The sequence below is a fragment of the Eleutherodactylus coqui genome, chromosome 11, assembly GCF_035609145.1.
Source record: "Eleutherodactylus coqui strain aEleCoq1 chromosome 11, aEleCoq1.hap1, whole genome shotgun sequence".
Classification (NCBI taxonomy): domain Eukaryota; kingdom Metazoa; phylum Chordata; class Amphibia; order Anura; family Eleutherodactylidae; genus Eleutherodactylus; species Eleutherodactylus coqui.
In genome coordinates this window covers 105,590,637-105,616,537 of record NC_089847.1, presented here as the reverse complement: position 1 = coordinate 105,616,537, position 25,901 = coordinate 105,590,637, and the positions used below count along the sequence as shown (strand labels likewise).

Genomic DNA, 25,901 nt, shown 5'->3' with positions numbered 1-25,901 from the left:
AATGGGGCTCACGGAAGTATCCGAGTAAAACTGCTTGACTAGTTCCGGCAGTCCCCCTAGAGAAGAATGGAGTGACTCAGCGCTTGTATGACTTAGAATGATTAAGTGATAATTTAGTGATTTAGGATGATTTAGTGAATCCTGCACTGAGCAGGGGGTTGGACCCGATGATCCTAGAGGCCCCTTTTAACTCTACCATTCTATGATTCTGTAGCCACCGCTACATGCAATCTTCTACTCACTGCTGGGGGTGTAGCAAGCCCAAAGTGAGGAAAAAGTGGGACACAGGATCCCTATTCTTGGGATCAGTGGGCATTTCAGTGGATAAATGAAAAAGTAATTTTTGGTACAACCCTTTAATTAAAGGGGTGAAGACCTAAAACATTAATATTTAAGTGTGTCGTTTATCTCTTTGACTAATGGATGATTTGTGGTGAATTAATATTAGCCTAAATATTAAGATCCGACGTGATCAATATCTTACTGCATTTATACTCAATTACGGTCCATTCATACATCGTTAACATTTTGAAAACATTGTCACAATTTAATTAATATGCAATTTGCTGCAACATGTGAAAACACCCTATAGTTAAATAAACATGACCAGCTGATAGAACAAACAGCTGATGAAATTATTACAGTTACAAGAAAAAGTAAGTGAACCCTTTAGAATCACCTGGATCTCATAGTAACATAGTATGTAAGGCCGAATGAAGACAATGTCCATCTAGTCCAGCCTGTTATCCTCCTGTGTTGTTGATCCAGAGGAAGGCAAAAAAACCCAAGAGCAGGAGTCAATTAGCCCTTTTAGGGGAAAAATTCCTTCCCGACTCCCTAATGTAAATCAGACTAATCCCTGGATCAACCCCTAATAGTTCCTACCTGCCTGTATACCCGGATTAACAATTAACCCCAGATTTATATCCTGTAATATCCTTCCGCTCCAGAAAGACATGAAGTCCCTTTTTAAACTCCTCTATGGATTTTGCCATCACCACATCCTCAGGCAGAGAGTTCCACAGTCTAACTGCTCTTACAGTAAAGAACCCTTTTCTGTGTTGGTGATGAAACCTGCTTTCTTCTAGACATAGCGGATGCCCTCTCGTTACCGTTGCAGTCCTGGGTATAAACAGATCACGGGAGAGATCCTTGTATTGTCCCCTCATGTATTTATACATAGTTATTTGATCGCCCCCTTAGCCGTATTTTTTCTAGAGTAAATAATCCCAATTTGGATAGCCTCTCTGGGTATTCCAGTCCCTTCATTCTGTTTATTAGTTTAGTTGCCCTTCTTTGAACCCCCTCCAGCACTGTAACATCTTTCCTGAGCGCCGGTGACCAGAACTGTGCACAGTATTCCATGTGAGGCCTGACAAGTGTCTTATATAGTGGGAGGATAATGTTCTCGTCCTTCGCCCCTATATCTTTTTTAATGCACACCAAGACTTTATTAGCTTTTGCAGCAGCTGACTGGCATTGGTTACTCCAGTTTAGTCTACAATCCACTAGTACCCCCAGGTCCTTTTCCATATCACTTTTCCCGAGCAGTACCCTATTTAGTGAATATTGGTGACATCCATTTTTGCTGCCCATGTGCATAACCTTACATTTATCAACATTGAACTTCATTTGCCATTTTTCTGCCCAAGCCCCCAGATTATCTAGATCCGTTTGTGGCAGTACCTTGTCCTCCGTTGCATTAATTATATTGTATAATTTTGTGTCATCTGCAAAAACTGATATTTTACTGTGCAGCCCCTCTATCAGGTCGTTGATAAATATGCTGAACAGAATGGGGCCCAATACTGAACCCTGTGGCACCCCGCTAGAGACGGTGGCCCAATCAGAGTATGAACCATTTATTACCACCCTCTGTTTTCTATCATTGAGCCAATTCTTTACCCAATTACACACGTTTTCACCCAATCTGAGCTGTCTCATTTTATATATCAGCCTCTTATGCGGCACGGTGTCAAATGCTTTAGAGAAGTCCAGATATATGAGATCAATAGATTCTCCCAGGTCCAGCCTAGAGCTTACTTCATCGTAGAAGCTGATCAGATTGGTCTGACATGATCGACCCTTCATGAACCCATGCTGGTGAGGAGTTATTCCGTTGTTCTCCTTGAGGTATTCTTCTATGGCGTCTCTCAGAAACCCCTTGAATATTTTTCCCATTACTGAAGTGAGACTTACGGGCCTGTAGTTACCAGGCTCACTTTTGGTCCCCTTTTTGTAAATTGGAACCGCATTGGCAATGTGCCAATCCAATAGTACAACCCTGGTCTTGATAGTATCCACAAATATTAGATATAGCGGCCTAGCTATCACATCACTTAGTTCCTTTAGTACCTTGGGTGTAGTCCATCTGGGCCTGGCGATTTATCGATTTTATTCTTCTTTGACCGGTTCCTCACTTCCTCCTGCGTTAGGTATGAGATATTTTGTGAGGGGTTCATTTTATTCCCCTGCATCTCGTGTGGCATTTCCTTTTCGTTTGTGAATATGCTTGAAAAGAAACTATTTAATAGATTTGCCTTCCATCCATCATCTTCAATGATTTCTCTTGAATTATTTGTTAAAGGGCCAGTGCTCTCAGTGCAAATCCTTTTGTTGTTAATATAGTTGAAAAATAGTTATGGGTTGTTCTTGCTCTCTTTGGCGATCACTCTTTCTGCCTCCTCCTTAGCAATTTTGATCTTATCTTTGCATATTTTGTTTTTTTCCTGTACGATTTTAGCGCTTCTTTGCTGCCTTCTTGCTTTAGTAGTTTGAACGCTTTCTTTCTTTCATTTATTGCCCCCCTTACCGAGCCACATTGGTTTCCTTTTATTTGAAGTTCTTTTATTTTTAAAGGGAATCAACTGCTCACATGAGGTGATTAGGATCCTTTTAAACTTTTCCCATTTGTCCTCTGTACTGATATTTTTGAGGATGTTGTCCCAATTAATGTTACTGATAGTAGCTCTAAGCTGATCAAATTTTGCTTTACTAAAGTTTAGTTTGTCGCTCCCTGATAAGGCTTCTTATTGAATGACAGCTGGAAGTTGATTATATTGGGGTCACTGTTCCCCAAGTGCCCCTCAACCTGTACCCCCTTTATTCGGTCCGGTTTGTTAGTTAGTACTAAGTCCAGAGTGGCCGTCGCTCTAGTTGGTTCCCGCACAAGTTAGATAAGGTAGTTATCTTTAATTGATCTCAAGAACTTATCACCCTTGTGAGATTTGCAGGTTTCGTTTTCCCATATTACATCTGGATAATTAAAGCCCCCCATGATAATTACTTCGTTGCAGTCTGACACCTCTTCTATCTGGCTCAGTAGTAAGGTTTCAGTTTCTTCTGTTGCTTTTGGTGGTCTATAGAAAACCCCTATCAGGATTGTGTTATTTTTTCTCCCTGTCTCCTCACTAATCACTAATAAAATGAGGTCTGATTGTTATATAAATCATAACTACAGACAGAAACAAACTAACTAAACTGATAACACACATATAGTTGCATTGTTTTGGAATGGCCAAGTTAGAGTCTTGACTAAAACCCTCTTTAGATACTGTGGCATGACCTGAAGAGTCCTGTGCACACTAGGCATCCCAGAAATACTGATGAACTGAAATTAATTTGCAATGGTCCAAAGTTCCTGATCGACATGGTACAGTATGAACCTTATTTGCAGCTTCAGGAAACATTTGGTAGACGTGATTTTTGCTAAAAAGCCTTAAATTCATGGGTTCATCTACTTTTTCTCGCTGAACTGTGGATGCTTGCTCATTAAAAAACATGAATGGTACAATTGTTTGTATTATTAGTTAGATTGTGTTTGTCTATAATTGTAACTTAGATAACAATCAGACCAAATTTAATTAATCAATGCAGAAATCAAGCTTATTCCAAAGGTTTCATTGACTTTTCCTTGCAACCATAGTTGAATAGTACAGTAATTCTTGTCAAGTCTGTTCCAATTCTAACTACTAGCATAGAGTCCAACATTTGATATATGCTTGATATTTGCTACTGTATCACAGCACGGTGGCCGCCAGCATCAACGCTCTCGCTACGGTCACCTTTGAAGACATTGTCAAGAACATTTTCAAGAATATATCAGACAGGAAGAGCACCTGGATTAGTAAAGGCTTATGTGAGTATTGACTGTTACAGAATGAAAGGAACTAATTATAAATGTGTTGCATGCAAATTCCACAGATTTAGTTTATGACTTAAATGAAGTCAATGTCCTTGACTTTGATGGAGTATTATTATTTCTGTAAAAGGGTACATATACATTTAAAACCATTTTTCCTGCTTTTATTTATCACAACTAGAAATCTAAGCCACTTTGTAAACATTCTTAATAAAGAAACTATCATTTTGTACCTACAGATGCTATGCAGGTCTATGTGTCTCCATGGCTGCAGACAACAAACATACCCAGTGTAGTTAGATCCTGCAGTCATACCCATTTTCATTAGTCTCTAGATGAGCATGAAGTAAGTGACAGATGCAAGTGAGTTTGACTACAGGATAAGGGTACTGTTGTATTATGTCGCCACCGGAGGTTAGGTGTGGCGACATAATATAGCACTGTAGAGATACAGTCACGCCCCCAGCTTCTGATTGGCTGGGAGCGTGTGTGGCATGAAGAGAGGCAGCAGCAGGACGACAAAAGGCATAGGCTGCGGTGGCGGCAGGAGAAAAGCCAGCATTGACGGCAGGAGTAGACCCAGTGTCAGTAGCGGCAGGAGGAGACCCGGCGGCAGTGGCAGCAGGAGGAGACCCAGCAGCAGCGGTGGCAGGACAGCCACAGGTCGTACCAGCAGCGTCTGTATTGAATTTTGTATGGCCTGGAGAGTTAGGGTTAGGGTGACTTTTCCTGTTAGGCTTACACATAATGTAAGCCTAACACAAAAACGAACCCTCACCCTAACCCTCCAGGCCAGCTAAAAATCAATGCCGACGCTGGTGCTAGGAGCGTTGAGAAATCCACCAATCGCGAGCTAGGGGCGTGACAGGAGTGTTCCTCCTGTCAAACCTCTAGCTTCCAGTGGCGTCAAGGTGTAACAGTACCCAGGATAAGGTTTGTTTGTAGTTTGTTACCATGGGGACACATTTGTCTACATAGGAGCTGTAGACACAGAATAATAGGATATTTTTTATAAAGGCTATGAGCGCGATATCGGTCTGAGAAACTCTGCCCAATATCATGCTTGCCAATGTGCGATTTTCAGTGATCAAAGCATTTCTGATTAAAAATCATATTGCTTCTGTGAAAATGCGATCCTCACATGCATCGCTTTCTAAATTCCCATTAAAAACAATTGGCGAAATCCATTCCTTTAAACAGATTCATTCACACAAGTGATTTTTTTTCCTCACAGCATCATTGCGAGGAAACAAAACGTGGTACGCTCTATCTCCGGGCGTTCCTTTGTTACGCTTCACCCATTGTTTTCAATGGGACCTTAAAAGACATTGCATGGCACTCGCATACCATACATTGTGCATACAAGTGTGATGTGATGTTTCCCATTGACGTCAATGGGAAACACATGCGTTACTGACAATCACGTGAGGATCGCAGTTTCACAGAAGCGATGCGATTTTTAATCAGAAATGCTTCGCATCAAATCGCAGATTGGCAAGTGAAATATCAAGCCGAGTTTCTTAGCCCAATATCGTGCTTGCCCGTGTAAGCGTAGCCTAAAAATAAGACCTGCCTAAGTTCAGTATTGTTATCCTTTGTAATATTGTAGGTGTCCTGTTTGGTATTCTATGTACTGCAATGGCTGTGCTTGCATCGCAGATGGGTGGAGTTGTACAGGTCAGTAAATATTTGTTTCCTGAGGGTTATATGTGTAGTTGGTCTACTATCTTGCATCAACTTTGTAATATGGAGATCTGTTACCATTAAAAGGAAATAAAAATAAACAAAAAAACTTCTTTTGTCATAATTAACCTTTGTAATGTTTTACTAAGAGAGAATTATCACACATGCTGTAGACTTTAAATTGTTGACTTTGTAGGGGATACAACGCTATATAACCTCTTGCAATGCAATAATTAAACAGAAGAGCTTGGAGACATACCTTAAGTGTTTCTCATGAGTACTCTTCTCCGATGTATCATCTTTATATAATTAGGTATACCTGATTGATAAGGCTACAATACCCCTTGACTATTACCTAAATTAAGTGATTAAAGCGAATGCTGTTCCTTAAGGGCGCGGTCACACGAGCGTAGGCGTATTTTCGTTCGCACGTGCGCAGCGTTTAATCGCCGGAAAGAACGTTTTTCGGCGATCATGACCAGAGCTAGAAAGCGTATTATCGTTTGTTCCTACTTTGCAAACTATCTTTTCGGCCATCGAATATACGTTGGCGCGTATTTCGGTCGCATATGTTCCGTTTTTTTTTCGGGTTGCCATTTTTACGCGCCGTAAAATCGCCCGTGCAAACGAATACATTGGAAACCAATGCCTCAGATGGTCACGTTTATACGATTGGGCGCAAAAACGCGCCGTTTATGCGCTTGTGTGAACGCACCCTAAAGTAAATGCTAGTGCCAATAATTATTGATACATAATTATTAATCACTGTCTTTCATTCCTTTGAATTGTACTTTATCCACAGGCTGCGCTAAGTATCCATGGGATGGGTGGAGGCCCCATGTTAGGATTATTCACTTTGGGCATTCTGTTCCCTTGGACCAACTGGAAGGTAATGTCCAATACATGTATCAGTCACAATTACTATTGCTTTATCTTGCATTCAAAAAAGGGCTGGTTGTGAGGTCCCTGTGTCACCTTCTCATAGCATCTGCATTTGACCAGAACTGAAAAGCACGAAATACCCCACCATAGAAGCAACAGTTTCTGCATGGCTCCATCTCATACATCTTTCCAGAGCGCATGCACCAAGGAAAGAATTCCCCCTCCCATTAGAAACTCTGTGCTTTTTAACTCTAGAGCTCTCGGTGTCTGTGGTAGATTGGGATGTAAGAGGAGTTAAAGACATCAAGGACCCGATGACAAAAAATAAACTAATTCCGTTAAAAACAATAAGGGAGGCTTATGACCTCCTAGGTCTGAACTTCTTGAACTATCTCCAGATCAAAAAAACACTGAAAGCCATTGCCCACTAACACTCTCATTACCAGTGTATCTCTACAACTTTCTATTCAAACCCCGCCTCTCAAAATGGCAATGCACTTCTTTTACGAAATTTTAATAGGGAAAAGAGAACACTAGGAGAAACATTTTAAATAAGCTCACCTACTGAACTGGGAAAGGGACTTGGGAAGAACGTTCTCTCCCAAACAATGGTCGAATGCCTTCAGCTGGGCCCATAAAAGCTCTAAAAGTGCTAGTCTATTAAAGTCCCACTACAGGGATGTGACACATTGGTACTCCCCCCTCCCCCCTTCCCCCTGCCACCAGAATAAATCAAATAAACCCAGAGGCATCCCTGTTGTGCTGGAGGGATTGTGGAGGGTTAGGCTCCCTACTTTATATTTGGTGGGAGTGCCCCCATGTCTGCTCATTGTGGAGTTTGGCCTTCTCCGTGATATCTAGGATAACGGGGTCACGCCTGATACCCTCACCTCAACTAGCTCTATTACTGTTGGGAATTGATGAAGTCCCAACAGACTTTAGAAAACTCACTTCACACAGCCTCCTATCAGTTAAGTTGTCTCTAACCAGAAGTTGGAGATCGCAAGAAGTACCCAGTATTAGTACAATCATAAAAATGGTGACTGAGCATAGTTCCTATGAAAAATTATTTGCATTTTAGAACGATAGGTGGAGTCCATTCAAAAATTCTTGTTCCTGAATACTAATAAAAATTTATTGAAAAGAAATGCCATGTCCATAGCACTTAGTATAGCTGTGCGATATTCATCATGGCAACTATTATCACATCCATGTTGTTCACAGAATAGAAATAACTACAAAGACTCGATTAACTGGGATTTCCTTAATTAGGTAGTTGAAAATCAGCTTTCTAAAGGAGACAACTAGAGATGAGCGAACGTACTCGTCCGAGCTTGATATTCGTGCGAATATTAGCGTGTTCGGGATGCTCGTTACTCTTAACGAGCACCACACGGTGTTCCGGTTACTTTCAGTTTCCTCTCTGAGACGTTAGCGCGCTTTTCTGGCCAATTGAAAGACAGGGAAGGCATTACAACTTCCCCCTGTGACGTTCAAGCCCTATACCACCCCCCTGCTGTGAGTGGCTGGGGCGATCAGATGTCACCCGAGTATAAAAGTCGGCCCCTCCCGCGGCTCGCCTCAGATGTCTTGTGAGTTAGCTGAGGGAAAGTGCTGTTGGTGCCGGAGCTGCTATAGGGAGAGTGTTAGGAGTTAGTGTAGGCTTCAAGAACCCCAACGGTCCTTCTCAGGGCCACATCTATCCGTGTGCAGTACTGTGGAGGGTGCTGTTAGCAGTGTTGCACAAATTTTTTTTTTTCAAGATCGGCAGTCTGCAGAGCATTGCGCCTTGCAGTAATAGTCCAGGGACAGAAGTGGTGGTTAGGCAGGGAGAGTGTTAGGAGTGAGTGTAGGCTTCAAGAACCCCAACGGTCCTTCTTAGGGCCACATCTATCCGTGTGCAGTACTGTGCAGGCTGCTGTTAGCAGTGTTGCATATTTTTTTCTTTTCAAAATCGGCTGTCTGCAGAGCATTGCGCCTTGCAGTAATACTACAGGGAGAGAATTGTGTAGGCAGGGCCAGAAGACATATATTATTGATTGAATATAGTCAGTGGGCCCTCCGTTTCCAAAAAAGGGAAACATTCTATTTGTCCTGCAGTCTTGCGCCAATTTATTTCCTGCCTGGGAAAAGTAACCGCTGTGCTGCACTTCATATAACTGCATTTCTGTGCAACACATATCTTATCTGATTGAATATAGTCAGTGAGCCCTCCGTTTCCCAAAAAGGGAAACATTCTATTTGTCCTGCAGGCTTGCGCCAATTTATTTGCTGCCTGTGAAAAGTAACCGCTCTGCTGCACTTCATATAACTGCATTTCTGTGCAACACATATCTTATCTGATTGAATATAGTCAGTGGGCCCTCCGTTTCCCAAAAAGGGAAACATTCTATTTGTCCTGCAGGCTTGCGCCAATTTATTTGCTGCCTGTGAAAAGTCTCCGCTGTGCTGCACTTCATATAACTGCATTTCTGTGCAACACATATCTTATCTGATTGAATATAGTCAGTGGGCCCTCCGTTTCCCAAAAAGGGAAACATTCTATTTGTCCTGCAGGCTTGCGCCAATTTATTTCCTGCCTGGGAAAAGTCTCCGCTGTGCTGCACTTCATATAACTGCATTTCTGTGCAACACATATCTTATCTGATTGAATATAGTCAGTGGGCCCTCCGTTTCCCAAAAAGGGAAACATTCTATTTGTCCTGCGGGCTTGCGCCAATTTATTTGCTGCCTGGGAAAAGTAACCGCTGTGCTGCACTTCATATAACTGCATTTCTGTGCAACACATATCTTATCTGATTGAATATAGTCAGTGGGCCCTCCGTTTCCCAAAAAGGGAAACATTCTATTTGTCCTGCAGACTTGCGCCAATTTATTTCCTGCCTGGGAAAAGTAACCGCTGTGCTGCACTTCATATAACTGCATTTCTGTGCAACACATATCTTATCTGATTGAATATAGTCAGTGGGCCCTCCGTTTCCCAAAAAGGGAAACATTCTATTTGTCCTGCAGGCTTGCGCCAATTTATTTGCTGCCTGTGAAAAGTAACCGCTCTGCTGCACTTCATATAACTGCATTTCTGTGCAACACATATCTTATCTGATTGAATATAGTCAGTGGGCCCTCCGTTTCCCAAAAAGGGAAACATTCTATTTGTCCTGCAGGCTTGCGCCAATTTATTTCCTGCCTGGGAAAAGTCTCCGCTGTGCTGCACTTCATATAACTGCATTTCTGTGCAACACATATCTTATCTGATTGAATATAGTCAGTGGGCCCTCTGTTTCCCAAAAAGGGAAACATTCTATTTGTCCTGCAGGCTTGCGCCAATTTATTTGCTGCCTGGGAAAAGTAACCGCTGTGCTGCACTTCATATAACTGCATTTCTGTGCAACACATATCTTATCTGATTGAATATAGTCAGTGGGCCCTCCGTTTCCCAAAAAGGGAAACATTCTATTTGTCCTGCAGGCTTGCGCCAATTTATTTCCTGCCTGGGAAAAGTAACCGCTGTGCTGCACTTCATATAACTGCATTTCTGTGCAACACATATCTTATCTGATTGTATATAGTCAGTGGGCCTTTTCTTTTTAAAAAAAGGGAAACATTCTATGTGCCCTGACTCTGTCAGTCCTCAGCGTTCTGTGTACGTGTGTGGTGGGTGGAGATAGTAAACAAATCATACGCAGCCAGCTACGTTTAACAGCAGGCTTGCGCCAATTTATTTCCTGCCTGGGAAATCAAATCACTGCTAATACACCATGCTGAGGGGTAGGCCTATAGGACGTGGACGCGGGCGAGGACGCGGAGGCCCAAGTCAGGGTGTGGGCACAGGCCGAGCCAGTGCGGTGGCCAGGGGTAGAGGCAGGGCCAGACCGAATAATCCACCAACTGTTTCCCAAAGCGCCCCCTCGCGCCATGCCACCCTGCACAGGTCAAGGTGCTCTACGGTGTGGCAGTTTTTCACAGAGACGCCTGACGACCGACGAACAGTGGTGTGCAACCTTTGTCGCGCCAAGATCAGCTGGGGAGGCACCACCAACAGCATGCGCAGGCATATGATGGCCAAGCACCCCACAAGGTGGGACGATGCCCGTTCACCGCCTCCGGTTTGCACCACTGCCTCTCCCCTATGCCCCAACCTGCCACTGAGATCCAACCCCCCTCTGAGGACACAGGCACTACCGTCTCCTGGCCTGCACCCACACCCTCACCTCCGCTGTCCTCGGCCCCATCCAGCAATGTCTCTCAGCGTAGCGTCCAGACGTCGCTAGCGCCACTGTTTGAGCGCAAGCGCAAATACGACGCCACGCACCCGCACGCTCAAGCGTTAAACGTGCACATTGCAAAATTGATCAGCCTAGAGATGCTGCCGTATAGGCTTGTGGAAACGGAGGCTCTCAAAAGCATGATGGCGGCGGCGGCCCCGCGCTACTCGGTTCCCAGTCGCCACTACTTTTCCCGATGTGCCGTCCCAGCCCTGCACGACCACGTCTCCCGCAACATTGTACGCGCCCTCACCAACGCGGTTACTGCCAAGGTCCACTTAAAAACAGACACGTGGACAAGCACAGGCGGGCAGGGCCACTATATCTCCCTGACGGCACATTGGGTGAATTTAGTGGAGGCTGGGACAGAGTCAGAGCCTGGGACCGCTCACGTCCTACCCACCCCCCGAATTGCGTGCCCCAGCTCGGTGGTGGTATCTGCGGGGGTGTATGCTTCCTCCACTAAACCACCCTCCTCCTCCTCCTACGCAACCTCTGTCTTGCAATCAAGATGTGTCAGCAGCAGCACGTCGCCAGCAGTCGGTGTCACGCGGCGTGGCAGCACAGCGGTGGGCAAGCGTCAGCAGGCCGTGCTGAAACTACTCAGCTTAGGAGAGAAGAGGCACACGGCCCACGAACTGCTGCAGGGTCTGACAGAGCAGACCGACCACTGGCTTGCGCCGCTGAGCCTCCAACCGGGCATGGTCGTGTGTGACAATGGCCGTAAGCTGGTGGCGGCTCTGCAGCTCGGCAGCCTGACGCACGTGCCATGCCTGGCCCATGTGTTTAATTTGGTGGTTCAGCGCTTTCTGAAAAGCTACCCCCACTTGTCATACCTGCTCGGAAAGGTGCGCTGGATCTGCGCACATTTCCGCAAATCACACACGCACGCTGCAACCCTGCGGACCCTGCAACATTGGTTTAATCTGCCAGTGCACCGACTGCTGTGCGACGTGCCCACACAGTGGAACTCTACGCTCCACATGTTGGCCAGACTCTATGAGCAGCGTAGAGCTATAGTGAAATACCAACTCCAACTTGCGCGGCGCAGTGGGAGTCAGCCTCCTCAATTATTTACAGAAGAGTGGGCCTGGTTGGCAGCCATCTGCCAGGTCCTTGGAAAATTTGAGGAGTCTACCCAGGTGGTGAGCGGCGATGCTGCAATCATTAGCATCACCATTCCTCTGCTATGCATCTTGAGAAGTTCCCTGCAAAGCATAAAGGCAGATGCTTTGCGCTCGGAAACATAGCCGGGGGAAGACAGTATGTCGCTGGATAGTCAGAGCACCCTCCTGTCTATATCTCAGCGCGTTCAGGAGGAGGAGGAGGAGCATGAGGAGGATGAGGAGGAGGGGGAAGAGACAGCTTGGCCCACTGCTGACGGTACCCATGCTGCTTGCCTGTCATCCTTTCAGCGTGTATGGCCTGAGGAGGAGGAAGAGGAGGAGGAGGAGGAGGATCCTGAAAGTGATCTTCCTAGTGAAGACAGCCATGTGTTGCGTACAGGTACCCTGGCACACATGGCTGACTTCATGTTAGGATGCCTTTCTCGTGACCCTCGCGTTACACGTATTCTGGCCACTACGGATTACTGGGTGTACACACTGCTCGATCCACGGTATAAGGAGAGCCTTTGCACTCTCATTCCCGAAGAGGAAAGGGGTTCGAGAATGATGCTATACCACAGGGCGCTGGTGGACAAACTGATGGTAAACTTCCCATCCGACAGCGCTAGTGGCAGAAGGCGCAGTTCCGAGGGCCAGGTAGCAGGGGAGGCGCAGAGATCAGGCAGCATGTACAGCGCAGGCAGGGGAACATTCTCCAAGGCCTTTGCCAGCTTTATGGCTCCCCATCAAGACTGTGTCACCGCTCCCCAGTCAAGGCTGAGTCGGCGGGAGCACTGTAAAAGGATGGTGAGGGAGTACGTAGCCGATCGCACGACCGTCCTCCGTGACGCCTCTGCCACCTACAACTACTGGGTGTCGAAGCTGGACACGTGGCCTGAACTCGCGCTGTATGCCCTGGAGGTGCTTGCTTGTCCTGCGGCTAGCGTCTTGTCAGAGAGTGTGTTTAGTGTGGCTGGAGGAATCATCACGGATAAGCGTACCCACCTGTCAACCGACAGTGCCGACAGGCTTACACTCATCAAGATGAACAAAGCCTGGATTTCCCCAGACTTCTCTTCTCCACCAGCGGACAGCAGCGATACCTAAGCAATACGTAGGCTGCACCCGCGGATGGAAGCATCGTTCTCTCTCACCATCCAAAACGGGGACATTTCTGCTTCATCAATCTGTGTATAATATCCCTCCTCCTCCTCCTCCTGCTCCTCCTCCTGAAACCTCACGTAATCACGCCGAACGGGCAATTTTTCTTAGGGCCACAAGGCTCACTCATATAATTTTTCTAAACAATTTTTATACGTTTCAATGCTCTTAAAAGCGTTGAAACTTTAACTTGAACCAATTTTTCGTTAAACTGGGCTGCCTCCAGGCCTAGTTACCACTTAAGCCACATTAACCAAAGCGATTAATGGGTTTCACCTGCCCTCTTGGTTGGCCATGGCCAATTTTTTGGATGTACATTAGTACTGTTGATACAGCAATTTTTGTGGGCCCTCGCCTACAGTGTAATCAAATGAATTTTTAGCCCACCTGCATTACAGCTGACGTTACATCCCCTGTGTTGGGCAATGCAATGGGATATATTTATGTACCGCCGGTGGCTTCCTTGCACCTACCCATGCTGTGGGTCCACAGAGAATTATAAATGCATCTGTTTCCACATCTAAAGAACCCCAGTCAGACTGGGGCATGCAGTGTGGGCCGAAGCCCACCTGCATTAAGCACGACATTACTACCTCAGCTGTGTTGGGCAATGCAATGGGATATTTTTATGTACCGCCGGTGGGTTCCAGGGAGCCACCCATGCTGTCGGTCCACAGGGAATTATAAATGCATCTGTTTCCACTTCTAAAGAACCCCAGTCTGACTGGGGCATGCAGTGTGGGCCGAAGCCCACCTGCATTAAGCACGACATTACTACCTCAGCTGTGTTGGGCAATGCAATGGGATATTTTTATGTACCGCCGGTGGGTTCCAGGGAGCCACCCATGCTGTGGGTCCACAGGGACTTCACAATAGGGAGTTGTACCTGCCTGTGTCTATGAATTAAAAACCGCGGTCTGACTGGGGCATGCAGACACCTTGACAGAATGAATAGTGTGTGGCACATAGGTTCCCCATTGCTATGCCCACGTGTGCAGCTCCTGATGGCGGTGGCACAGGATTATATTTCTCATTGCTTCTGTACAGCATTGTGGGCTATTGCCTCGCCCCTTTTAAAGAGGGTCGCTGCCTAGCCGTGCCAACCCTCTGCAGTGTGTGCCTGCTTTTCCTCTGGCAGACGCACTTATAAATAGACATGAGTGTGGCGTGGCATGAGGGCAGCTGAAGGCTGGGCAGGGACAGTTTGGTGTGCGCTGTGGACACTGGGTCGTGGGGGGGTGGTTGGTCAGCATGTAACCCAGGAGAAGTGGCATCGGAGTGTCATGCAGGCAGTGATTGTGCTTTGTTGGAGGTAGTGTGGTGCTTAGCTAAGGTATGCATTGCTAATGAGGGCTTTTCAGAAGTAAAAGTTGTTGGGGGGTGGGGGGGGGGGCCCACTCTTGCCGGTATTGTGGCTTAATAGTGGGACCTGAGAACCTGAGATGCAGCCCAACATGTAGCCCCTCGCCTGCCCTATCCGTTGCTGTGTCGTTCCCATCACTTTCTTGAATTGCCCAGATTTTCACAAATGAAAACCTTAGCGAGCATCGGCGATATACAAAAATGCTCGGGTCGCCCATTGACTTCAATGGGGTTCGTTACTCGAAACGAACCCTCGAGCATCGCGAAAATTTCGTCCCGAGTAACGAGCACCCGAGCATTTTGGTGCTCGCTCATCTCTAGAGACAACCCATTTAAATGCATTGGAGTGAAGTTGCTCAAAGACGTATTTTTTCAAAATCCCCAATTCACTGAATTAGGGGCAGACATTTGTAGAGCTAACAGCCGAACTTTAACCCCTTAAGAACACGGCCTATTTTGGCGTTGAGGATCAAACGATTTTTGGTATTTTTTCATCTCCATTTTTCAAAAGCCATAACTTTTTTATTTTTCTGTCGACGCGGCCGTATAAGGGCTTGTTTTTTGCGTGGTAAACTGTAGTTTTTATTGGTACCATTTTTGGGTACATAGACTATATTGTAAAACTTTTATTATTTTTTTTATGATTGTAGGGAGAGAAAACGCATCAATTCTGCCATAGATTTTTTTCTTTAAAGCGTTAATTAGGCAGTGTAAATGATACACTACATTTTTTTCTGCGGGCCGGTACGGTTACAACAATACCAAAATTCTTATATTTTTTAAGGTTTTTCCACTTTTCCACAATAAAAACCCTTTTTTGGGAAATTATTATTTTTTTCTAAATCGCTGTATTCAAAGTCCTATAACTTTTATTTTTCTATTTATGGAGCTCTATGAGGGCTTATTTTTTGCGAGACGAGCTGTAGTTTTTCTTATTGGTACCATTTTGGGGTACATATGTTATTTTTATTACTTTTATTGCGTTTTTGGGAGGCAAAATGGTAAAAATTAGCATTTTACCTCAGTTTTAATGCTTTTTGGCATGCAGAATAAAAAGTGTGTTCAATTTATTGTACGCGTTGTTACGGACGCATCGATACCAAATATGTTAGATTTTTTTCATGCTAATATGAGGAAAAGCATAAAAAAAGGGTTTTTTAAACTTTTTTTTTTACATTTTAATTTTTTTGTACTTTATTTTTCTTTTCTTTTTACACAATCTGTGTCCCTCTGAGGGACTTACACTGCAGGACTGAAGATCACTACGATAGGGCATGGCAGGACTTCACTCCTGCCATGCCTTATCGCTTATTATAGCGATCTTAGGCAATGGCAATACAGGACGCCGGTATCTGGCGTCTTGTTGCCATAGCAACCTGCCAGGCTCTCGCGATGTTATCGCGAGAGCCGGCTGAAGTCACAGAGGAAGCGCGCTCCCTCTGTGAACCCTTTCCATGACGTGATCTACTTAGATCATGGCAGGGAAGGGGGTTGACAGCGGGTGGGCGCATCTCCAATGCCCCCCGCTGTCGCAGTGACAGCCAGCTCCCGCTGTGGGATAGCGCGAGATCTGCTTACGTCATGGGGAGGGAAGGGGTTAAAAGGGCTGTACCAGAATTACACATTATCCCCTACCCACAGGACAGGGGACAGCTTGCTGATCGGTGAGGGTCTCACTGCTGAAACCTCCACCGACCCTGAGAAGAAGGGTTGCTACGTCCCTGTGCTTCTTCCACCCACAATGACGTCATGGTGAATGGAGTACTGGCTAAGCGGGGGATCAGTTTTTTAGATAACAGAGTTCATATTTATAAGCTATGGTTTATTTGTATTGCTTATACTTTCCAGGGTGCACTAGGAGGTCTATTGACAGGAGTAACCTTGGCTTTTTGGGTTGCAATTGGAGGATTTATATATCCTGCTCCAGCATCCAAGTCACATCCTCTACTGCTCCGAACAGATCAATGCAAATTGCTTAACGAAACAATCAATGCCACATTGTCCACAGTTGCACCTACCACCCTGGCTACCACTGTTCTACCAGAAAGGTATGTATTGTATGCACTGAAGTGAAATGTCATCTTACAGCTCATGGATTTGATCTACTATAAACCGAAAAGGCAATTGTGTAAAAACACAGCATTGCCCATCTTGAACTGATCCTAGGAATAACTTTAATTATACTTCAGAGCTGCATTCAAAATTCTGCAAGCTTTAGAGCAGAAATCTTCCAGCTCAGTCCAGTAAAAGCAAACTCTCCCACTACTTCTAGGATACGTTTGACAACAAGGCTCTTGACTGTCTCTATTAAAATCAGTAGAATATTGAGTGCAGCTCTGAAGTATAGTACAGGCTGTAACTCAGGATCAGTACAAGAATAGTTAAAGGGGTTGTCCCGCGGCAGCAAGTGAGTCTATACACTTCTGTATGGCCATAATAATGCACTTTGTAATGTACATTGTGCATTAATTATGAGCCATACAGAAGTTATAAAAAGTTTTTTACTTACCTGCTCCATTGCTGGCGTCCTCGTCTCCATGGTGCCGACTAATTTTCGCCCTCCGATGGCCAAATTAGCCGCGCTTGCGCAGTCCGGGTCTTCTGCAGTCTTCTATGGAGCCGCTCGTGCAGAATGCAGGCTCCGTGTAGCTCCGCCCCGTCACGTGCCGATTCCAGCCAATCAGGAGGCTGGAATCGGCAATGGACCGCACAGAAGAGCTGCGGTCCACGGAGACAGAGGATCCCGGCGGCCATCTTCAGCGGTAAGTATTGAAGTCACCGGAGCGCGGGGATTAAGGTAAGCGCTCCGGTAAGCTTTCTTTACCTCCCTGCATCGGGGTTGTCTCGCGCCGACCGGGGGGAGGGGGGTTGAAAAAAATAAAAACCCGTTTCGGCGCGGGACAACCCCTTTAATTAGATGTATCGTATATGGAGAATTGCTCAATGTGTCATGCAGATGCTATATTGAGTTAAGTTGCTTTAACCCCTTAAAGACCCAAGATTTTTTCATATTTTTTATTTTTATTTATTATTATTTTTTTTATTATTCCAAGAGCTATAACGTTTTTAATATATCCAATGACAAAGCTGTGTGAGGGCTTGCTTTTTGTGGGATAAGTTGTATTTTTCTAATTGTACCATTTAACGTACCATATGAAGTACTGAAAAAATTTTACAAAATTTTAAGTGAGGGGGGGGGGGGGGGGGGGGAATAAAAAAAATTCTACTTGCCCTTTTTTGGGAGAGGGAGTAATTTGCAGTAAAAATAACATGTGCATTGTATTCTGGTGGTCAGTGTTATACCAAATTTATATCTTTGGTTTTTTTTCATGTTTTACTACTTTTAAAAGTAAACAAATTAAACATCCCTCGCTATTGACTTGCACACCTGCCACTCGATCTGTCAAGCAGACTCTTTCTCTTCATTATTAATGATAGTGTGTGCATGCAATGAAGAGAAGGAGTTCGTTGAATAGACTGAGCACTGAGTTTGCAGATAGACTTTGAGGGATTCGGAGGCGGGTGAGTATGAAACTCACAACCCAGACTCAGCAGCCCTGTTCTATGAGTCCATAACCTTAGTTTATAGGGACCATAGGATGTGACAATATCCCGTTAAACACATACTAGACTCATAAAAAGAAAAGTCCCCTGGTGCAAGCACCGAGTCATAATTTACTCCTCGGGTGACATCACATCATTTTCTGGGCAAACAGTTTTTTGTGGGGTGGTTTGCCATTACCTTCCCCAGTCATCTTTTACCCACCAGCAAGCTGGGTACTCATTATTACAGACCTCAGAAGGATGGAAGGCTGAGTCAACTTTGAGACTGCTACCTGATCCACATGAGGATTGAACCCACAACCTTCAAGTCATAAACAAGAGCTTAGGACTGCATTTCTATTGCCTTAACACTCTGCACCACACGAGGATCATACTAGACTCATATAATAAAACAATGCAATTTCAAGGAATATTCTGGAACTTTTATATTGATAACTTATCTTCAAGATAGGTCATCAGTCTCAGATCAGTGGGGGTTGGACTCCTAGTGCCTCCACCGATCACCTGTGTGCAACTAACACTCCTCTGTTCATTGTGGAGTGGCCTTAAATGGTACTTCAATGCCCATCCCATTTGCTTGGGTCAAAAATATCAATGTCCCAGAATACCCATAAGAAAAAAAAGATCTTAAGAATTACCAATCTAACTTTTTGACAAATTGTTCTTTCTATCAGGTCAGTGTTGGCAGATAACTGGTACAGTTTATCATACCTCTACTATAGTGCTGTGGGCTGCATTGGATGCATTGTAAGCGGGCTTGTGATCAGCTTTATAACAGGTTGGTGAAATCATTCTGTTTCTACTAAGATCTATTTATAATGCTTTTTGTAAAGTGACTAGATTTTCCCAGGATCAAAGCGGGGCAGAGGAGTGTGGTCAGGGGGTGGGACTTATCACAACTTATGAATTTACCTCCATCATTATAAAAAGTATAGGGCAGTTTAAAAAAAAAGACAGGAAGCAAATTCCACAGCATTTCCGCATTCCAAAAAATAGTCAAAATCCGTACCATTGGAAGTGTGTCCGCCTGGACTCCTCCTCCCCTCTTCTCTCTGCCTGTGGAATTAACAAGGAGAGGTCAGGGGAGGAGTATCCTGGGTGCACACACTGGCGTCAGTGTGTGCATCCAGCAGCAGTGGTAGTGAGTGATTACGGTACCTTGGCTGGTAATCACCTTCATGGTGACCCCGCGTCCTGAAAGTGGGACAGACATCCCAAAAGCGGGACAAATGGCTGTATCAATTCGTACCCTGGGGAAAGCTGGACCCAGGGTCCCAAAGTGGGACTGTCTTAACTAAATTGGGATGTGTGGTCACCTTACTTTTTGTGACCAGCATGTCAGACAGCTGTGTATTCACCCTTCCATTGAAATAACTCTGCATGCTCCACTGAGTGTTCATCTTTATGGTTAAGTGGGCAAAACCGATTGTCATGCAAATGAGCAAATCATGTTATATGTATGGACAGCTTAGGAACTAGAGGGGCTTCACCAGCTTGACCCATGGTAATCAGATGATGTTTTGTGAGTCTCCATTTAGAAAAAATGTCTTGGAAAAAAACCCTTTAAATTCTGTAGACAGTTTAGCACTAATTTCTTTATTGTTTATTCGCTTCCCATCTTTATTAAAATAATTCCAACCATTATGCTTATATAGAGTCTGTGCAACTCCTGTACATAGCTAGCTGTGCTGCTGTTTCTGACGTAGTGTCACAGGTGGTGATATGTGAGACAGGTTCCAGGATATGATGCAGACGACAGAGTTACAAACAAATAACCATAAAAGGAATAATAGTATGCAATTAAAGAAGTAACTAAACTTTCATGGTACCTTTACACAATACTGACTAGAACTTACTACGGCTTGGAAAGATTACTGAAAATGCACAACAGCAATGAGAATATCGCATTTCATATATGGTAATTACAATGCTGGCAACAAACGGTACTACTAAGGCAACTTGAATTTCAGCTCACATGGGTGAAATAGCCTACAGATTAAAACACAGTCCATCAATAAAGGAACAATCACTCTCTGCGCCACAGAGTATATGGATCAATTTATTTTAACTCTAGTTTTATATAAGTGTCCAGGCTCGATTATGGTAAGATTTGCAGCAACAGTTCATTCCTAATCAGTCAAGCCCTGGGTAAGTCTCCACTGCTCGTATATCTAATAATCACCCAGTTCTGCTGGCTACCCAACATGACTTTACTGGTATGCACATCAATCTTTTTTTAACAAGGCTGGCCTCACTTACGTAAGTAGCTGATGTCCTGCCACCACTGGAAACACAATGCTGACTCTCTTTCCCGCAGAACATCGCACCCGAGTTAGCAGCATCATTGGAATTTGTGGAACTTTTACAGAGCTCCTTGACAACTCAACTTCTGGTCCTCAGTTTAGTAGCTCCCAGCATCCTCAGAGCAGCCTTTCTGCTTTTCTGCAGGCTGTGGTGCCCCATTTTATCCTGCGATACACAGTACCTCTGCTTGCATTACAATCCATGCGCTTTTCTCCTGACATTCCTTCTGTTTCACCTTGCGCTCAATAGGGCTGGCGGCAGCAGCGCCGACCCCATTGATAACATATACTGAAGATCGCGATCCTCTGGCACAGCTGCAAAGGACAGCAATGTTCACCCATTGAATTCAATGGAGCCGGCGCTACAGCCGGCTGCATTGAAAGCAATTGGCTACCGGCAAGCAATGCAGTGATTTTTCAGGGAAGGGCTTTAAATATAAGCCCTTCCCTGAAAAATCATGCCTAAAATGTGTGAAAAATAAAAAAAATATATACCCACCTCTCAGCAGCTGCCGGGGCTCAGGCGTGTCCAGCCGGATCTTCTCCTGCACTGCTCTGAAATCAGGACTATAATGCAGTTAATCCGCAGCACTATTTTAAGGTTCATAAGCCAAACAAGTGACCCTCTAGGTCCTTAATGCACGTCACTTAAGGGAGTCTGAACCATAGACCCATATGTAGAATCCACCATATCCAAAGGAATTGACAGCATATCAGGCATATAAGTTTCATTAATCATTTAATTCCTCCATAGTTCGCTATGTTTCGACCCTCTCGGGGTCTTTGTCAAGCTTGACAAAGACCCCGAGAGGGTCGAAACGTCATGAACTATGGAGGAATAAAATGATTAATGGAACTTATATGCCTGATATGCTGTCACTTCCTTTGGATATGGTGGATTCTGCACTGCTCTGAAGTGATTTCAGCAGGCGGGGATTTGAGTGACAGCTGAGAGCTGCCTGTGATTGGTCTCTACGCTCAGCCAATCAGAGGCAGCACTCACCCATTCATGAATTCAATGAATTGGAAAAACACAGATGCCGCATTTTTCTGCATTTTAAAAAACGGTGTCCCATATTTTTGTTTTTGCGCATGCAAAATTCGCATATGTGACCACTGCCATTGGAAAGCATTGGTTCTATATTATGCTGTCTTTTTTACGCACGTAAAAACACCCGTTAAAATGCCCGTGTGACAGAGCCCTAAATGTCTCGTTCGTTAACGTGCATCTCAGCTCCATTATCCCTTCCCTATATATTTTTAACCGTAAACTTGCCTAGATACCAGTAGATGAAAAAAGGAAATTTGAGTTTACCTAAAGGGCAAATGTTCTTTGAATTCTCTTGTGATCTAGCCATAAAAAATGGAATGTAATAAGTTCTAAGCTGTTTTGTAATAGTAAAGGCTATATTAGAGTCCACTCATATAATATATCTTCTACTTATCATTTAGGTCACGAGCATGGAAAGAATATTAAACCACTATTTATTAGACCCGTCTGCAATCTTTTCTGCTTCTGGTCAGATGAGTATAAGAAAAAGTGTTGGTGTGGTGTTCGATATGATGAGGAGGATGAAGAAGAGCTGGTAAGCAATTATTTGCATATATAGTACTGTCCACACAGTTTTTTTGAGGCTGGATTCAGACGAACGTATATCACCTGGGTTTTCACGCCCAGCCGATATACGTTGTCTCTCTCTGCAGGGGGGGAGCCTGGAAGAGCCAGGAGCAGTGCTCTGAGCTCCCGCCCCCTCTCTGCCCCTCTGCACTATTTGCAATGGGGAGAGGCGGGGCAGGGCGGGGCTAATTCTCGGAACTTACCCCGCCCCGTCCCGCCTACTTTCATTGCAAATAGTGCAGAGGGGCGAGGGGGGGGGGTGGAGAGGAGGCAAAGAGGGGGCGGGAGCTCAGTTCCTGCTCCTGGCTCTTCCATCCTCCCCCCGCAGATGAGGACACCGTATATCGGCTCGGCGTGAAAACCGAGCCGATATACAGTCGTCTGAATCCACCCTGACTATGATTGGAACAACAATACGTTGCTCTAGAGTCACTGTTTCTATGGATGTAGTAGTGCTCGGTATTATTGTATCTTGTCACCACCATGAAGAATGGGTGGAGACAAAATGAACACCCCCAAGTGACGCTCACAATTTTATTGGCTGGCCTGGAAAATAGGTGGGCATTATCTAATCTTCAGCCTCGTGTCATTCAGCCCTCTGGCGCTGTGCCTTGTAACCAGCTTCTGCACTGTGAACTTTCCGCAGACGTGCCCTTCCGCAGACGTTCTCCAGCAGTCCCCCCACGCCAGCAACGAGGCAAGCAAGCTCCTGGAAGTGCCTCCGGCAGGGCCGCTATGTCCGCTCCTGCTTCTGATTTGGTGGCTTATGGCACCAGCGCTGGCACTGCCACTGCGAGCGCTGCAGCTCCTAGCCAGCCAGCTTCTGGAAGCAGCTCTGGCAGGGCCGCTGTCGCTGCTCCTGTTCCTGGATGCGGCAACCTCCTGGAAGCTGCTTTGGCAGTCCCACTGTGACCGCTCCTGCTAGGACAGCTCCTGGATGCGGCTCTGGCAGTGACGCAGCGGTGCCTAGATGGGAGCGCGGCCAGACACAGTGGGCATTGGAGGACAGCATTGCCAGACACAAGGTCGGCATGGAGGCAGACAGCGTCTCCAGCATCGCCGGGGGATGGAAGCGCAGGCATACACTGCTGTCAGCGGGAGCAGAGATGAGACACAGACAGCTGTCAGTGGGGGACAGGAGCGCAGGCATACACAGTGCAGAAGCTGGTTACAGTACACAAGACACAGTACCGGAGGGCTGAGTGACACAAGGCCTGAAGGGGAGATAATGCCTACCCATTCTCCAAGCCAGCCAATAAAATTGTGGGGTGTGGCTTGGGGCATTCATGGTGGTGACAAGATACAATATTACTGTAGTGCTCATGTGGTACATTAGCCAGGCTTGGATATTTTTTGTAAAAAAAAATATTTTAATCATGGTAGTTCCCAGTTGGATATTTTTCATGAGTATCATAACATATGGGGGCATGGCTCTTTCATTGAAGACTAAGGTACAGATCCCAAATAGGACAATTATCCTTTTGTTTTTACTCTCATGGTCATGTGAGGCATCATAAAAGATATTGTGAAAAAGAGAAGGGAAGATAGTGGTGATTTTGTAGAGGAGTCATTTTTTTTTAACTTAATAAGGTTTGGTGTAAAGGCAAAAAAAGTTTATGGATTATTATTCTGAAAATGTATTTACACCATGTGAAACACTGGGGGCTGAAATGTGGATCAACATATTAACTTCTATTACATATTAACTTATATTGTGCTAAGGGAGAAAATGTGGTTTCCTTTAACAGTACATTATTGTTGAAAATAGTAGACATGATTTTTAAAGAGCTCCTCCCATTTTATAATCCTATGGCATATTGGTAGGGTATTAAAAAAATAGGTTTGGGGGGAACTGACCATTTGATGCCCACAGATGTCAAGAATGAAAGGGAAAAAGGCATGGCTATGTGTATGATACAATTCTGGCTTCAATTCATAATCTTTGGCCAAACGGACCCCATTGCTTTATAAAGGGATCTGTTGAGTTTTGTTATGGTTTACGTAATTTTGATGTGAAGACAACTGAACAGAACCTAAATTCTTTGCTGGAAATAACTACTGTATTTTCCGGCGTATAAGACGACCTTTTACCCCCGGAGAATCTTCTCCAAAGTCGGGGGTCATCTTATACGCTGGGTATAAGCTGTAGAAAAAAAAAAAAACAATACTCACCTCCCGCGGTGTTCTGTGGTGCTGCTGCAAGCTGTCACTCCCTCCTCCTCACCGATAGAGCATTGCTTTCTGGATGCGGAGCTTGAAATCCCCATCTCCAGAAAGCTAATGTTCTGATTGGCTAACTCAGGCAGCGTCAGCCAATGAAAGCTGGCGCTGCATAACCAATCACAGCCATTCAATTACATCATTGAATGGCTGTGATTGGCTAATGCAGCGCCAGCTTTCATTGGCTGATGCCACCTGAGTTAGCCAATCAAAGCTATTCAATGATGTCATTGAATGGCTGTGATTGGCCAGCGCAAGGCCTGCTTTCATTGGCTGACCCTGCGCTGAGTTAGCCATCCAGAGCATTAGCTTTCTGGAGGCGGGGATTTCAAGTCCCGCATCCAGAAAGCAATGCTCTGTCCGCGAGGAGGAGGGAGCGACGGCCTGCAGCTGCACCGCAGAACGCCGCGGGAGGTGAGTATTGATTTTTTTTTCACCGTATTCCCGGAGTATAAGTCATCTTATACGCCGGAAAATACGGTATATAACTATTTAATTTTGAACAACAGTGAGGGTCCAGTTACTGTAGTTTAAAGTTGTACCATACTCTAGCAACATTCTTCTTCTTTTTATTGAGATATACATGGGGTGGACAAAAATATGGAAACACTGTATGAAATGCATGCTTTAAGTTACATAGGATTATAAATCATATTTCAATAAAACATGTAGAGACCGATTTTAAGTACAGGTAATATAACACGGATGCTGCTGGGTAGAAGTGAACATCTGCCCGAGCGACAAGATTCTATTGGTCATGGATTTGAGCTACTCAGCTGCTGTTACCAGCTGGCTCCCCGAACCACCCAGAGCAGGGCAAGTGGTAAAGTTAACACAAATTTGGTGGGCTAGCTCTCAGCCAAGCAAGGGTCAAAAGGGCAGCTCAGTGCTAATAATTAAAATCTCATGCATTTTGTACCATGTTTCCATATTTTTGTCCACCCCCTGTATATTTACTGTATTTACACAAAACTACCATTGAAGAACACTAACCTTCATCACAGTGGTACTTAACATTTCTATGGCATCATAACATGTTTGCTTTTTTTTTTTAAGGATGATTCCATTTTGAAGAAAGACATTATGATGACTCCAGTCCAAGAAAAACCTATAGAAAACTCACAGGATAACGGCTCCTTTAGAAAACCCACACCTAGTTATAATGCGGATGAGAAATCCTACACAAACACAGATGTAGATAAAGAATGTCGATTGTAGATAAATTATTGCTGACTTATTGTACTAAGCACTATATGTACATACTGCTGGAGTCATTGAAAATCACTGAGGTTGTCTTTCCTATTTCCTCGGAGTTGTTGATACACCATCAGTATTGTGCAGAGTTCCTGTATTGTATTTATCCTTTTTTTATTCACCATGTGTTTGATAATGTAATATACAGAATATGACACTCATGCCATTCACTGTATGGTCACAGGACCTCGCACAGAACACAACACAAAATGAATAAAGAATTTTTAAGTAACAAAGACTCTAATTTTGATACAATTGCAAATAAATAGCAAGTTTTTAAAAGAATAGTTGGCTATTTTAAGAGAAAACTCTTGAGGAGACGTGCTTGTGTAGACTAAAAGT

At 44.7% G+C, this 25,901-nt stretch overlaps 1 protein-coding gene across 1 annotated transcript in view; it reads left to right on the top strand.

Moving 5' to 3' along the window:
* Positions 1-25,549, top strand: part of SLC5A12 (solute carrier family 5 member 12) — a 57,366-nt gene extending 31,817 nt beyond the window's left edge. Inside the window, exons 9-15 of the mRNA XM_066584206.1 lie at positions 4,026-4,138; positions 5,751-5,818; positions 6,627-6,713; positions 16,449-16,648; positions 18,839-18,942; positions 21,920-22,053; positions 25,362-25,549. Coding sequence (XP_066440303.1) covers positions 4,026-4,138; positions 5,751-5,818; positions 6,627-6,713; positions 16,449-16,648; positions 18,839-18,942; positions 21,920-22,053; positions 25,362-25,523 — 868 coding nt within the window. The 3' untranslated portion in view covers positions 25,524-25,549. The remainder of the gene's footprint in view (positions 1-4,025; positions 4,139-5,750; positions 5,819-6,626; positions 6,714-16,448; positions 16,649-18,838; positions 18,943-21,919; positions 22,054-25,361) is intronic.
* Positions 25,550-25,901: the final 352 nt, after the last annotated feature.